General features: G+C 55.7%; 1 protein-coding gene across 5 annotated transcripts in view; it reads left to right on the top strand.

Annotated features, from left to right (window-relative positions):
* The window catches only part of NTN3 (netrin 3), a 33,348-nt gene extending 20,207 nt beyond the window's left edge, over positions 1-13,141 (top strand). For all 5 annotated transcript variants that reach the window (XM_064726234.1, XM_064726231.1, XM_064726230.1 and 2 more), the window contains 4 exons: positions 2,851-3,000; positions 3,925-3,978; positions 11,224-11,298; positions 11,560-13,141. In XM_064726234.1, coding sequence (XP_064582304.1) covers positions 2,851-3,000; positions 3,925-3,978; positions 11,224-11,298; positions 11,560-11,888 — 608 coding nt within the window. In that variant the 3' untranslated portion in view covers positions 11,889-13,141. The remainder of the gene's footprint in view (positions 1-2,850; positions 3,001-3,924; positions 3,979-11,223; positions 11,299-11,559) is intronic.
* Positions 13,142-13,392: the final 251 nt, after the last annotated feature.

Here is a 13,392-nt window from a genome sequence, read left to right as displayed (position 1 = left end):
GGGAAGAGCTGCAAAGCTCAGCTGAGCCAGATGAACACAGGGCCAACCCCTGCCGTGGTGCATATGCTGAGGAGGATCTGGCAGCAAAGGTGGTACCCTGGGTCTGAGGAGCCTGTTCCTGGCTCTCCCTTGAAGAACAGAGTTAATAATGAAATCTCTGATGCTTCTGCTTCTTTGGCTGCCCCTCCTTCAGTAAAGCAGAAAGCATTTCCACCCCTCCCTTATATAGAGGTGGATCTGCTGGGATTGGGAGCTCCTTAGAGGAGGAGCAAGGTCCCAGGTGCTGGCAATGGAGAGCTGCTGCTCCCAGAGAGGCATACAAATACACAGAGGTGTGACAAGACAATTTGGGCTTGTTTTTTCCAAAGCTGTGTCTCATACCTGCAGTTCAGGTATCTACACTCCTGCAGGAAAAGGCAAGGCAAGGATCCATCCTCTCAGTGGGTGTTCAGAGCAGGCAGGGAGCAGGGGGATGGGAACAGTGTGCTGTGGGTTTAAACAAAGGTTTGTGCACCTACCACAGCGTTGGCCCAGGGCAGAGGCTGAGCATCGCAATGAAGGCAGATGCTCACAGAATCACAGACTGGTTTGGCTCGGAAGGGACCTTGAAGATCATCTGGTTCCAATCCTCTGCCATGGGCAGGGACATCTTCCACTAGACCAGGCTGCAGATGGCTCAGTTAATATTCAGGAGGCAAATCACTAACCTGGAAGCCAGGAACTACTACATCTTATTTAAACAAACCCCAGCATGTGTTACTAAATAACTCTTCGGCCATGGTTTGCCTCTGCTGGGATGCAGCATCCTGGAAATAGGCGCAGAAATACCAGGGCAGGTTGTGTCCAACTGAGCAGAGCCCTCGGCCAGTGAGTGAGGAGTGCTTCCCTCCACTGCCAGCATCACTGCTGGACCCTGTGGGATAGAAAAGCTGGGAGGATGGAAAAGGCAGAGCAACCTTCAGGATTAATTCAATGGTGCTAATTGAAAAGTCAAATAAAGGATGGCTGCGCATTAATCCCAGTAATTTAAACAAAGCTGTAAACCGTGAGCCTTTCTCCAATGAAAACTGGTGAAGCAGTAGCAGCTAAGCCTCAAGATGCAAAAATACCCTCAAAATGAGGTGCAAGACATGCTTTCTGGCAAGCACAGCTTGATGAGTTAAGCTCCAAGCTAGTGACTTAATCCACCATTCAAGCTCTGTGGGCCAGATCCTGGCAGCCAGAGGCTGGGAGCTGCAGGGCCTGGTGTGTGGGCAGCAGTGCAGAGCTGCATGTGCCCCCAGTCCTGCCTTCCCTGGGGCTGGGACGGGCTCCCTGAGCCAACCCCTCCACGGTTTTGTTGGGATGAGGAAGAGCAGAGATGCTAAAGCTGCAGATGGACCGTGCTGCAGTGCGGGACCCATCAGGGACAGCGCTCCTGCCTGGGATGCTCATCCCGTGGCAACGGGAGGGAACAGTGTGTTTTTGTGGGACTGTGGGAAATCCCACTGTGGTAGGGCAAGTGGGCAAAGATTGGTCTGGAAGAGACCAAGCTCATACCCCAATGACACTGATTGGTTGTGCACTTAAGATGAGCAAAGCTGCCTTACTGGTCTGGGTAAAACATCCGGCATTGCTGAAATCCACCTTCCACCGCATGCAGAGAGATCAGCTTAGATGAACTGGATCCTGACTGGGCTGAGATTTATGTCTGTCCATAAAATTTACACCAGGAACAGACCACTGGGGCCCAAGAAAGGCCCTGTGTTTCCAACAGCCCTGTGTCATGCCAAGACTCCCTTGCTCGCTGCCATTTGTTATCACAGCTGAGCCCCCAAAATATCCCTGTCAGAAAGATGTCCGCTTCTCGTCCTAGCCAAGATCTGATAAGGATGGAGCATCTGGTCCCCATTAGAGGCTGCTCGCTCTGGTTTCTGGCTGTGCAGGAGGAGGGCTCAAGTGCCATGGTGCTCTCACCAGTCCCATCTGGTGAAAATTAGGGAAACGGTAACATCAGGGGGCTGTGGGGGTGGCTGGGGGAGATGTTTTTGTTTTGCTTTGAAATCACGTTCAACTCTTACACTGATGGAGGCCAAGATAACCTCTCCAGCTCATTGCCAGCCCAGCTCCAGGCAAGCAGATGGGAAGGTCCTCCTCTGAGCAAGCATCTCCTTCCCACATCCCTCCATGCAGACAACCCACAGTGGGTCCATCATCCAGTGTGACATGATGGATCATTCTTCTGAGAGCAAAGACAACTTTCACCCACCTCAGGTGTGGCTTGTCCCTAGAGAGACTGAGGTAGAAAGGTGTGGGGTCATCCTTTGCTCAGGGTCTCCAGGAGTCAGGAGGGGCATCGAGGCTTATGAGCTTGGGAAACATTGAGAAAACCTGCTTCATTCTAAAACCAAAACAAGGTTTGTTGTTTGTGTACAAAGCCAGTGTTGGTTCAGCTCCATGGACTGAAAAGCTCAGAGGAAGGGGAGCAAGTGAAGAAAATGGTTTTTACTTTTGCCATAGGAACTTCTCCCTGGAGTTAAATGAGATCATAAATGAGAGCCGGTGGCTGCAGGCACCTGTGGGAATTGCAGAGGCTCCAGGTGTTCCTCCTGAGCATCCCTGTCAGCAAGGCCATACCCTGGCCAGCCCCTTTGTCCACTCGCCCTCCTGCCTGTGCTGCTCACAGCACATGTGGGGCCGCACTTGGTCCAGACCCATGGGTGCAGCTGGGTCTGTGCTGTGCCAGCCCCAGCAGTGGTGCTCTGGAAGGGTCTCCCTCCTCTTCACTGCTCTGGGACTGCACCTTGGCTCCAGTTTGGGGTTTGTGTTGTGCCTCCCCTCTCACATACCCGTTTCTCTCTCTCCACCCAGCCTGTGACTGCCACCCCGTCGGTGCAGCTGGCAAGACCTGCAACCAGACCACGGGGCAGTGTCCCTGCAAGGACGGCGTCACCGGGCTCACGTGCAACCGCTGCGCCAAGGGCTATCAGCAGAGCCGCTCGCCCGTGGCCCCCTGCATCAGTGAGTGCCCCCCTGGCCTGCACTCAGGGACCTCACGGGCCCGGGGGACGCTCCTTGGTCCCCCACTCCCCGTGGATGGTCTGTGGTGGGTGGGAGGCTCAGCAAGAGGCTGGCTGTCCTTATGGGTGTTCTCCAGGGGGTGCTCATGTGGGACTCTCTGATCACTCTCTGGGGTGACCTGGGCTTCACCTGCCCCAGCACAGGAGGCTCTGGGTGACCCCTTGGGTCAGTGCTTCCAGGTGGTGAAACAGCTCTGCTGGGTCTCTGCTTGCTACAGCACATGTTCTCCCCACCAGCTGAGCCCTGAGTGTGGTCACTTTTGGGGCAAGGCCAGAGCCTGTGGTCATCATAAAACTGTGTTTATTGTCACAGTGGATTTGAATTTGACCCAAGTGGCAGAAGAACAATGTCCAACCCTGCAGCTTTTGCTGGGCTGCTGGAGCAGTGGCAGTGCAGGTGACTGGTAGAGCTGGCTCCTCTCTCTCTGCTCTTCCCCAAATTTGAGTTTAGGAAAGAAATTCCCCCAGGTTTTGCTGCCAAGAGTCCTGAGAAAGTGTTATCTTTTCCCACATTTATCCCTGCCCTGGGCAGCCTGAGGTGTGCTGAGATCAGCCAAGCACCTGTGTGATGTCCAAACTCAGTTCAGGTGAGCTGAGCACTCGGGAAGCTCCATCCCTGGAGCACACATCCCCACACAACCCCTTAGGTCCCTTGGGGAATGCAGAATTGCAGCCTGGCCTGATTTACTGAGCTCAGTTAGTGCACCTCCAGGTCTATTCAATAGTCTGCAATGGTCATGCCATCATTTCTCATTTGTGACCAGCAAAATCTCCTTGTGGCCCATTTTCAGAGGGCTTTTAAGCCCAGCTGTCACCCCCAGAGCTGGGGATCTCATCCTTAAGATACCTCTCCTTTCTTTTCCAGAGATTCCTGCCATCAACCCCACCTCCCTGGTCACCAGCACAGAGGCACCTGCAGGTGAGTGCTCCATGTCCCTGGCTGGGTCCATGGCTGTCCGGTTTATCTCGGCTGTTTGAGGGGCCTGGAAGGCCCGTGGTGGCCTTGGGGCAGCCCGCGTGTCGAAGGACGAGAAGAGGCTTCAGTTCTTCTTTCTGGTTTTATGTTTATTAATTGTTTATCTAAAAGATGTTCTTTCAGCCGAACAGAGATCTGCTCAGCAGTCAGCCATGGGCACACTGTCTCCCTGACCGCCACGTATCTTTATACCCCTTGCTACGTATACAATATTTATCATTTTTCCCCAATACCATCTATTCTTATAGCTCGGTGTACTCTTAGTAATAACCAATAGAAAGGTGCCACCGTGGCCAAAGAAGATGGAGGAGAGGAGGAAGAAGAAGGAGGACAGGACACACCCCAATTCCTCCATCTTACTCCTCTAAATCCCCCTGTACATAAATCTTAAACCTTGTGTCTCACCCTCTAATTAACTAATCCCTTCACCATTCACCCTGTGAAGCCCTCATCCTTGTCATCTCCTGTGCAGGGTTAAAGTCCAGCTACCAGACACTTCTGGCAACATTCCAGGAGTCCCGAGCCCCCCAAGGGTGGTCTCGGAGGCTCAGTATCTCAGGACTGAGATCTTGAGATCTGACACATGGCCTCAGTGCCACCCAGAGACCTGGGGACAGATCCCACCGTCCCTGTCCCTGGCACAGCACGGGGCAGGGCTCAGCTCTAGCAAACCATTTGGCAAAAAATTATTGAGAAAAAATTTTGGTGAAAGATGCGACTGAGATTTAAAATCTTGTGTATTTTTGGAAAGGAACTGACTAAGACTGATGGACTTTTTCAAGAAAGGCTTTCTCCATTGCCTCCAAGGAGGAGAGCAGGGATGCAGCCACTGGGGCCTCACCATCCCTTGGCAGGTTAAGGCAGGGGTTGCGGCACATGGCACCGTGGGTGCCTGGGGATGGCTTTGCTTCACCTCCTTTTATCAGCACCAGTGCAGGATGTTTCTCCTGAGTGTCCCTGGCCCCTCCAAGACCCCAGCTCTCTGGGAGATGCTGGGGCATGGGGGTCTGGTTGGTCTCAGGCAGGCTCCAGTGCCCCTGTGCTGGGGCACAGGCTGCCAGGCCTGCCCTGTACGTGGGTGACATGGTGTTCACATCATCCACGTCTGGAGGAGAGAGAGGTCTGGGTATGAGCAGCTTGTCCTGGCTGTGCAGGGTGATGGGATCAAGGGTAGTTGGACCATGGAGGGACCAGTGTCACTGCTGTGGTCACCCAGAGGGGGGTGGCAGCTGCATTGACAGACTGCAGGCCTTGCACAGGCTAGAGGGCATTGCTGCCATGGTTCTCAGAGCTCCTCAAGAGCTGTGCTGGTTCCCCAGACTGGAGAGGGAAGGTTGGCATCTCAGTACAAGCTGCAGGTTCACTTCTGCTCCTGCAGAGGCTTGGCTGGGGCTGGGCAATGGGTGGGTCCATGGATCTCCCTGTGCTGATGGATTAGGGTCCTTCTTCCAGCCTGGCCCGGGACCAAGGTCCCACCCGAGTGCTCTGAGCTCCCTCTGTGTCACGGCACGTTCCAGTGGCACCAAGCAGGGCTGTGCCACCCCTGGATCCAGTGCCACCACGCTGAGCCCTCCAGAGCTGCAGGATGCACCCAGCAGGGTAACGAGGGCTGGAGCAGGGCTTTCCTCCTTCCCCTCCTCTTCCTTCTGCAGCTCCCTCAGTGCTGCAGTGTGGCTGCTCCCAGCCATCCCAGGGCTATCCCCTGTAGGGATTTCAAGCCAGGGGGAGGGGAAAAAAGCTGGGAAAGAAGCAGCCCCTTCCCTCCTTGGGCCACCTTTCTTCCTGCTGTCCCCAAGAGCCTGCTCTGCCCCTGCACTGGAATAGACATCCCAAACAATCCTCCTCTCCATCCCATGGCACATGCTCCTGTGAGGACAGCAAGGCCCCTCCAGTTCCCCACACTCATATTTAGTGAGCAACTTCCCTGTGCCTTGTTTGGGGTACATCTATCCCAAGGAAGCCTACTCCTTTCTAGGAGAGCCAGTGTTCTGTTTGCATCCATGTCCCCAGCTCTCCTTACCAAGACCACCTTGCCTTGGTAGTGGGAAATGCCAACAGCCTCTTCCAGGCTGCTGTGTGCCTGGGATGTGCTCTCCAGCCCTCTGGGGACATTTTCCAGGATGGCCCCGTGCTGAACTCACTGGCTGCAGGAGAGAGCCAGGGACGAGCTGTGCTGAAGAGATGGAACTTTTGGCCCCTCACAACCAGGCAGACACTGAGGGGCTGGAGCAGGTCTGGAGAAGGGAAAGGAGCTTGGGAAGATTCTGGAGCACAAGTCTGATGAAGAATGGCTGAAGGAGATGAAGTGGCACAGGTTGGAGAAAAGGAGGCTCAGAGGGGACCTCTTCCCCCTCTACAGCTCCCTGAGAGGAGGGGGCAGCCAGGGGCAGGTCAGGCTCTGCTCCCAGGGGACAACTCATAGAACGAGACAAAACAGCCTCAGGCTGTGCCATGGGGGATTCAGGTTGGACATCAAGGAAAATCTCTTCCCTGCAAGGGCTGCCAGGCAGTGAACCAGGCTGCCTAGGGCAGTGGTGGAGTCACAATCCCTGAGAGTGTTCAAAAAGCGAGTAGATGCGTCCCTTTGCAATGTGGTTTAGTGGGCATGGTGAAATTTGGTTCAAGGTCGGACTCGTTGGTCTTGGAGGCCTTTTCCAACCTTAATGATTCTGTGTTCCTCTGGCAGGAGTAAAGTGTGTGGATGGGATAGAGAGGGGAGATGCACTAGGAGGAACCTGCAGCGCCGTGCAGAGCGGTGCTGGCTTAGCACACGTGCACCCCAAGGAGTAGCACAGAGCCTGGCACTCCACCCAGCACCTGTGGGCACTGCTGGGCCCTCACAGCCCTGCCCCTCGAGGCTCTGGAAAGGAGAGGGTGTTCTCAGGGTGTTCTCAGGGCAGTGAGGAGCAGCCCTGCCTGGATCCTCACAGATCTCACTCCTCACTGAGGCAGAGGGGCAGCGATGACACCTGGAGAGCACATCCTGCCCCATGGGAAGGTGCTGAGCTGCAGTGATGATGCTGGGGGAAGCTGCATGGGACAGGGCAAAGCAGCACCACCTCTGCTGCCTGCCCTGCCCAGCCTGCAGGGAGAGACCTGAGAACATCAGGCTTTGGGAAAAGGAAAAACAGGGAGATGGAACGAGAGATTGGACTGGTTTATTGCCAACAGAGAGTGCAGCGTGGAGCAGAGTTAATCAAGGTGACTCCCCTCCAGTGCTTTATAAATAGGAACAGTCTCACAATGCTGTCTGAGCTGCACAATAACAGCACTGGCAGAGAGCTGGGTTGTTTGCTCTGTTTTAGCAGAGCGGGTCTGCCTCAAACTGCCTCCAGTTTATCTGTGGCTTTGTTGGTTTAAGATTTCTGGCTTCTAGCTCAAATATCCTTAATGCAATGTGGCTGCCTCTGCCCAGAGCTGGTGCCCTGGAGGATCAGGGGGTTCCTGCTGCTCCCTTGGCTGGGGGATCAGGGATGGGGGTGATGCTGCCCTGGCTGTGCTGCCAGGGTTACCTGCCCCTCATGTGCTTGCCCTGCAGGCAGAGCTGCCAGTTCTGCCCACGCCCTGCCTGCCCCCTGTACCCCCCTGCCCCAGGAGCCCCAGCTGTCCCTGAGCCCGCACTCCCCACGGGGCCTCAGTGCCTCGGGCAGCCTCCCAGCCCCTTCTCCCCCATTTCCCCCTCCTGCCCTGCCTCTGGAGCAGGTGCTGCTGCAGGAACAGGGGGGCATTGTTCAGGGCTGCCTTGCTCAGGTGCTGGGCTTCCCGCCCTCTCCCCATCCTCCTCCATGCCGGGTTCAGTCCCTGGCTGTGTCCAGGCTTTTCACTGACATTGCCATCTTCTGCCTCACTTTTCCCAGCTTTCTTCTGCCTTCCCAATCTTCCAAAGCCTTTGAGGTCCAGCTTTGATGTCTGTGCCTGAGCAACTAACTGGCTTGGTGATGAAACGTCCTGCATCCACTTCTCATCATTTTTATTATTATTCTCTTAAAATATTTTCCACTTCATAGAAAAAATAAAATCCACGTTCCCCATTAGCAGAATTAACAAAACTCATGGAAGGCAAAACAAGGCTTTAAGGGAATTCAAAGTAAGCAGTAAAAGATTTGCAGCCATAGCACCTGATTAAGTTACATCTCTCTTAAAACAAAATATTCCTTTTTTTTCAAGGAGAGGAGAAGTAAACCAGATGTGCAAACCTGCCACCTCTCCCACATGCACTGCCCACAGGGATGGGCAATGCCCACACCAGGCTCTGGTTCTCAGCTGCCTCCTCCCACCCTGCACCTGCAGCATCTCCCAGGGATGCAGCAGTGTCAGGGACGGGGCTTTGGCAGGTCCCAAACATGTGTTTGTGTTTGGGATGGGGCTGTGGTGGATCCCAGGGATGCAGCAGTGTCGGGGATGGGGCTGTGGTGGGTCCCAGGGATGCAGCAGTGTCGGGGATGGGGCTGTGGTGGATCCCAGAGATGCAGCAGTGTCGGGGATGGGGCTGTAGCATATCCTGGAGATGCAGAAGCATGTCAGGGTGTTCACTTTCATGCCATGGGCTGTGCCAGGTCTGTGCTGACCCCCAGTCCTTCCGTGGGGCTTGGCTGCCCAGTGCAGCTGCACAGACAGCAGCAAGGCAGCCACAGCAGCTCCTCTCCCCACTGCCCTGTGGAGGGTGTGGGGCTCTCAGGGCTCTGTGTGGAGCAGCCCCATGGGACACACAGCATCCCAGCCAGAGGGAACCCTGCTCCATCCCTGCAGTGTGATGGGGCTGGGCAGCTCCTGAGCAGAGCCCCCACAGCAAAACCCTGCAGGAACAGGACAGGAGGCTCAGGGAGAGGCAGTCTGGGGAGGTACAGGCAGAATCCTTCTGCCCTGACGTCCCCTGCCACTTTCCAGCCACAGCAGCCCTGTCTGCCCCACAGCCAGTGATGGAGGAGGCCATGTGCTCAGGGCCAAGGGAAGGAAATGTTTCCAGTTATTTGGACATATTTTTCTTCCCAAGTTTCTTAGATAAGGGGAGCAGGAATTAATTTTACATTTGAGGAATGTTCCTCCACAGCACAAAGCCGTGGTTTTAAAAATCCCTAAACTAATCCTAAATTGTTAATTCCCAACACCATTTTCTAGCTCCTTTGAATCACAGTGTTATGTTGTTAATCGTGAGCAGGAGCCCAGGGCAGTTACAGGATTTCTTTCTGCTTTTCCTTCATCCCCATTGCCAAGGGAAGGGGTGGCAGGTTGGCTGAGGCTGCCCCACAGCCTCCTCCCACCCTCCATCACCCCAGAGCCCCTCAGGCCAGCCCCCATCACCCCAGAGCCCCCCAGGCCAGGCCCCATCAGCCAGCCCAGCCATGCCCCCCCGGTGTCCCTGGGCAGGCTGTGCCAGCTGTGCCAGGGGCAGGGTGGGTTCTGTGCCCGTGGCTGGGGAGGAAGGGGCTCCTGTCCTGACTGGCGTGGGAGGCTGTGCCCCGAGTCCCTGCATGGAGCAGGACAGGGCAGAGCAGTGTGTGGGGCTGGGGCTGCTCAGGGCTGCTGTGGGATGGGGATGGGGCTGTGGGGTGTCCCAGAGAGCACAGCAGGCCGAGGCTGTGGCACACCCCAGGGAGGCAGCAGGGTCCAGGCCGAGGCTGTGGCACACCCCAGGGAGGCAGTGGTGAGTGCACTCACCAAGCACTGCAGCACACTCAGCAGCCTCCCCCCATATGAGGGGCTTGAGCCCCCTCTGCAGCCACCTCGGCTGCTTCAGGGCAGGCAGCAGGGCCAAGGCAGCTCTGCCAGCCCAGGCAGGGAGAAGGGCAGCACCAGGGGGCTGAACTGGGAATCAGAGCTCATCCTCCTCTGCCAAGAACTGGCTTCATGCTGCACTGCTTCTATCACTGACAAATTTGGAACAGGTGGCATGAAGTCCCAGATAAAAAGGAGCTGGACAGAGAGGAGAACAGCAGAGCCCAGGGTGAGTTTGTGCTCCTGGGCTTCTTTCTTTCCTCTTTTCTCCTCCTCCCCTTGGCACAGGGTTCTGTTATTCCCCGTCTTCCCCCAGAGCTTTGCCTCCATCCCCAGTGATCACTGTGGCAACCTGCAAACAAAGCCAACATTGGAGGCTGCTGACTCTGTCCTGGGACATGGGGCCAAACCATAGGGAGAACCTGCAAAAGGTAGAGAAAAGAAGAAAGATGGGCTCAGAAAAAAAACATGCCATTTGGAAAGAGACAAATTGAGATGTTCAAAGGAAGATGGCAGGGTAAAGAAAGAAGGAGAGCAGGGCTGCTTCAGGCAATTGTGGGGATCAAAGGCTTTGGGGAGAAGGAAAGAGGCATTCCCTGCCCTCCCTCTGCTTGAGATGCAAATCTAGGAGCTTTAGAAATGCACAGAAAAAAGCTTCCTGGAGGACAGGAGCCTTGGGGGACAGCAGGGTAGTGGAGGACAGCCTGGTGGCCTCCCCAGCCCCTCTGGAGCAGCCTGAGCAGGGGATGCCTGGCACAGGAGTGATATGGTAGAGCTTCCCTCACCTGCCTCCTTCCCACAGCCCGAGTCCCCTTCCTCACCTGTGGGAGCCTACGGGGCACAGGTCCCTGGAGGGGCTGTCCCCTGAGGGTGCTTCCCCCGCTCTGAGGATCACGACCCCCTTGGTCTGGTGTCACACCTGCCTTTGGATGTGTCCCCTGTGCGGCTGGCGGTGGGACTGGCACCAAATCCTCTGCTCCCACACCCCCAGCACTGCAGGGTCACAGCTGTTCTGTTGACTCCTTGGCATGGCCCCTGCCAGCCCTCCATGGGGGCCACTCTCACCTCACCCACATTCCTCCCATCTATCCCTTTCTGTGTCTGGAAGGAGTCCCCAGGCTTGCTCCACTACCCCGTGCTGACTCATCCTGCAGGACACCATTGCCACAAGTGGCAGGGTCTGCTCAGTGCACGCAGGGTCCCTTGGTTCCTCCCCCCAGCTGATGTGGTATCAGCCATTCGTGCTGGTCCTTGAGCCCCCAGCTCCTGTGAGGTGCCAGGGGAGCAGCTGGGGGCTCGACAGCCCCCTGTCCCCAGCAGTGCTCAGGCCTGGCTCAGGAGCAGTCAAGGACCCACCACCCTCTGCCAGGCTGGGTCTTGCTGCCGTCCCCTCCACCACACTCCCCCTTCCCCTGTCGTGGGATGAGCCCCCCCAGGCCCCTCAGCGCTCAACCCACTCTTCTTCTGCTGCAGACTGTGACTCCTACTGCAAACCAGCCAAGGGCAACTACAAGATTAACATGAAGAAGTACTGCAAGAAGGACTATGGTAAGGAGCTCCAACCTCCCTGAGCCACCCTGGGCTTTGGCCCAGAGGCAGATGAGGGCTGGCCATGGGTGGGGCAGATGAAAGCATCCAGGGGGTGGGAGACACTCCCTATGGAGAGAGGTCCCCTAATCAGCCCTCCCAGAGTTGCAATGCATGGGGCAGGTGGGGCTGTTGGGGAAGGGCAGTTCCTGTCCCCAGCCTTCCTTTGGGGAGCAAGGCAAGGCATCCCCCATCACTGTGCCTCTCCCTTTTCACCCTCAGTGGTCCAGGTGAACATCCTGGAGATGGAGACAGTGGCCAACTGGGCCAAGTTCACCATCAACATCCTCTCTGTCTACAAGTGCCGTGACGAGCGGGTCAAGCGCGGTGACAACTTTTTGTGGATCCACTTGAAGGACCTGTCCTGCAAGTGCCCCAAGATCCAGATCAGCAAGAAGTACCTGGTGATGGGGATCAGCGAGAACTCCACGGACCGGCCCGGACTGATGGCCGACAAGAACAGCCTGGTGATCCAGTGGCGGGATGCCTGGACACGGCGCCTTCGGAAACTGCAGCGGCGCGAGAAGAAGGGCAAGTGTGTGAAGCCCTGAGGGGTTTGCACCCACCCTGTCCCCACTGCCAGCCCCAGCCCAGCTGGGCACTGCCAGACTGCACCACAGACTCTGTACATATCCATAGTGCGAATGGACTCTTTGTCTATAGTGTATATTTTGGCAATGGTTTTCTGTTGTGTGCGTGTGCACGGGTGGGTGTGCGTGTCAGCCCTTTTCTCTAAGTGTGTATTAAAAATAATGCAGTAATGACAAACCTTTAACGAGGAGCAAAGTGGAGCAAGGTCCTGTGGGTGCCTGTCACCTGAAGGGGCTTGAAGGGGATTAGTGCCTTGCTCCAGGCATTCTGGAGCTCATTTTCAAGGCTTTTGTATTCCCTTTAACACAGTTGTCTTCTGCCCAGTGCTGATATCTCAGCTGGCAGTTCTTCCTTCTCCAGCATCCAGGGTATGATTCTTCCTCACTCTGAAAATGGGCTGCTGCCCGGCCTCTCTCTGCCTTTCTCCATGCCCAGGAGGAGCAGGAGGTCAGAGTCCTCTGCCCCTCATTCCAGTGTGCGGGCAGGCTGAGTGGAAGCTGTCCAGTGCTGCAGTGTCCAGCCCCAGGACCTCCATCAGGAAGGACAAATGAACTTTTACAAGGCCTGCTTCCCCTTGGGCTCAAATGGACCTGTGTTGCTGGCTGGGGCAGGACCTGTGCTGTGCTGCAGTGCCATAGGGAGAAGCCAAGCCCTGGCAGTGTGCTGGTGGCCACTACCAGGCAAGACTGTGTCCACCAGGGAGAAAGGGACAGAGCTGGCAACCCCTGGTTGCCACTGTCCTGGTGCCTAGTCCAGACAACCCAGTGAGAAAGACCTGGACACACCATTTTCCCCTCCCATGTCCACCTGCTCCATCTGAACCTGAGCCGGACTGGCCAGCCTGACTGGAGCCATCATGTGCAATCATCCATCCACCCAGGTCTGTGTGCCTGTATTCTCACCTGGTACCAACTGACAAAATTCCACCTGTTCCTGTTGAGACACCAAGTGACCATCTGCCTTGGTGTGCATCTTCAGAGCTGGCCAGACTGCGTGCTCTCCTGGGAAGAACTGGCCAAGGTTGTCCATGGAGATGCACAAGGCAGAGGTGACAGGAAGAAAGAGTTTTCATTGATCCACCTCTAGGCTTTTATATCTTCTTCACCATGTATTAGTCTCTGGTTAAACAGACACCAGTATCTTCCCATGTTGAGATTGTAGCAGTCCTGGCTTAATAAATACAAATAGAAATAATAGGTGCTCTGACAATAGATATTCCTTTCCACACAAACCTTGCCTTGCTTATTGAATGGCTCAGTGAGGGCTTGTAGCCTAATGGTCTTCCATGAAACTTTACCCTTTCCAGCCCAGGGCAGCTTGTGTGACTCCCCATTCCAGGCTGGTGCTTCTGGGCTTCAGCATCCCAGGGCGGTGCTGGAGCTTCCAGCTGAAGAGACTGGTGGGGCACTGTTGGGTTTCTGGACAAGGGAATTTGGGGAGTGAGGATGTAGGCCCTGGGGGTGT

The sequence above is a fragment of the Zonotrichia leucophrys genome, chromosome 14 (assembly GCF_028769735.1).
Source record: "Zonotrichia leucophrys gambelii isolate GWCS_2022_RI chromosome 14, RI_Zleu_2.0, whole genome shotgun sequence".
NCBI classification, from domain to species: domain Eukaryota; kingdom Metazoa; phylum Chordata; class Aves; order Passeriformes; family Passerellidae; genus Zonotrichia; species Zonotrichia leucophrys.
Note: the sequence above shows the minus strand (reverse complement) of the source record. Positions and strands in the feature narration are given on the sequence as shown.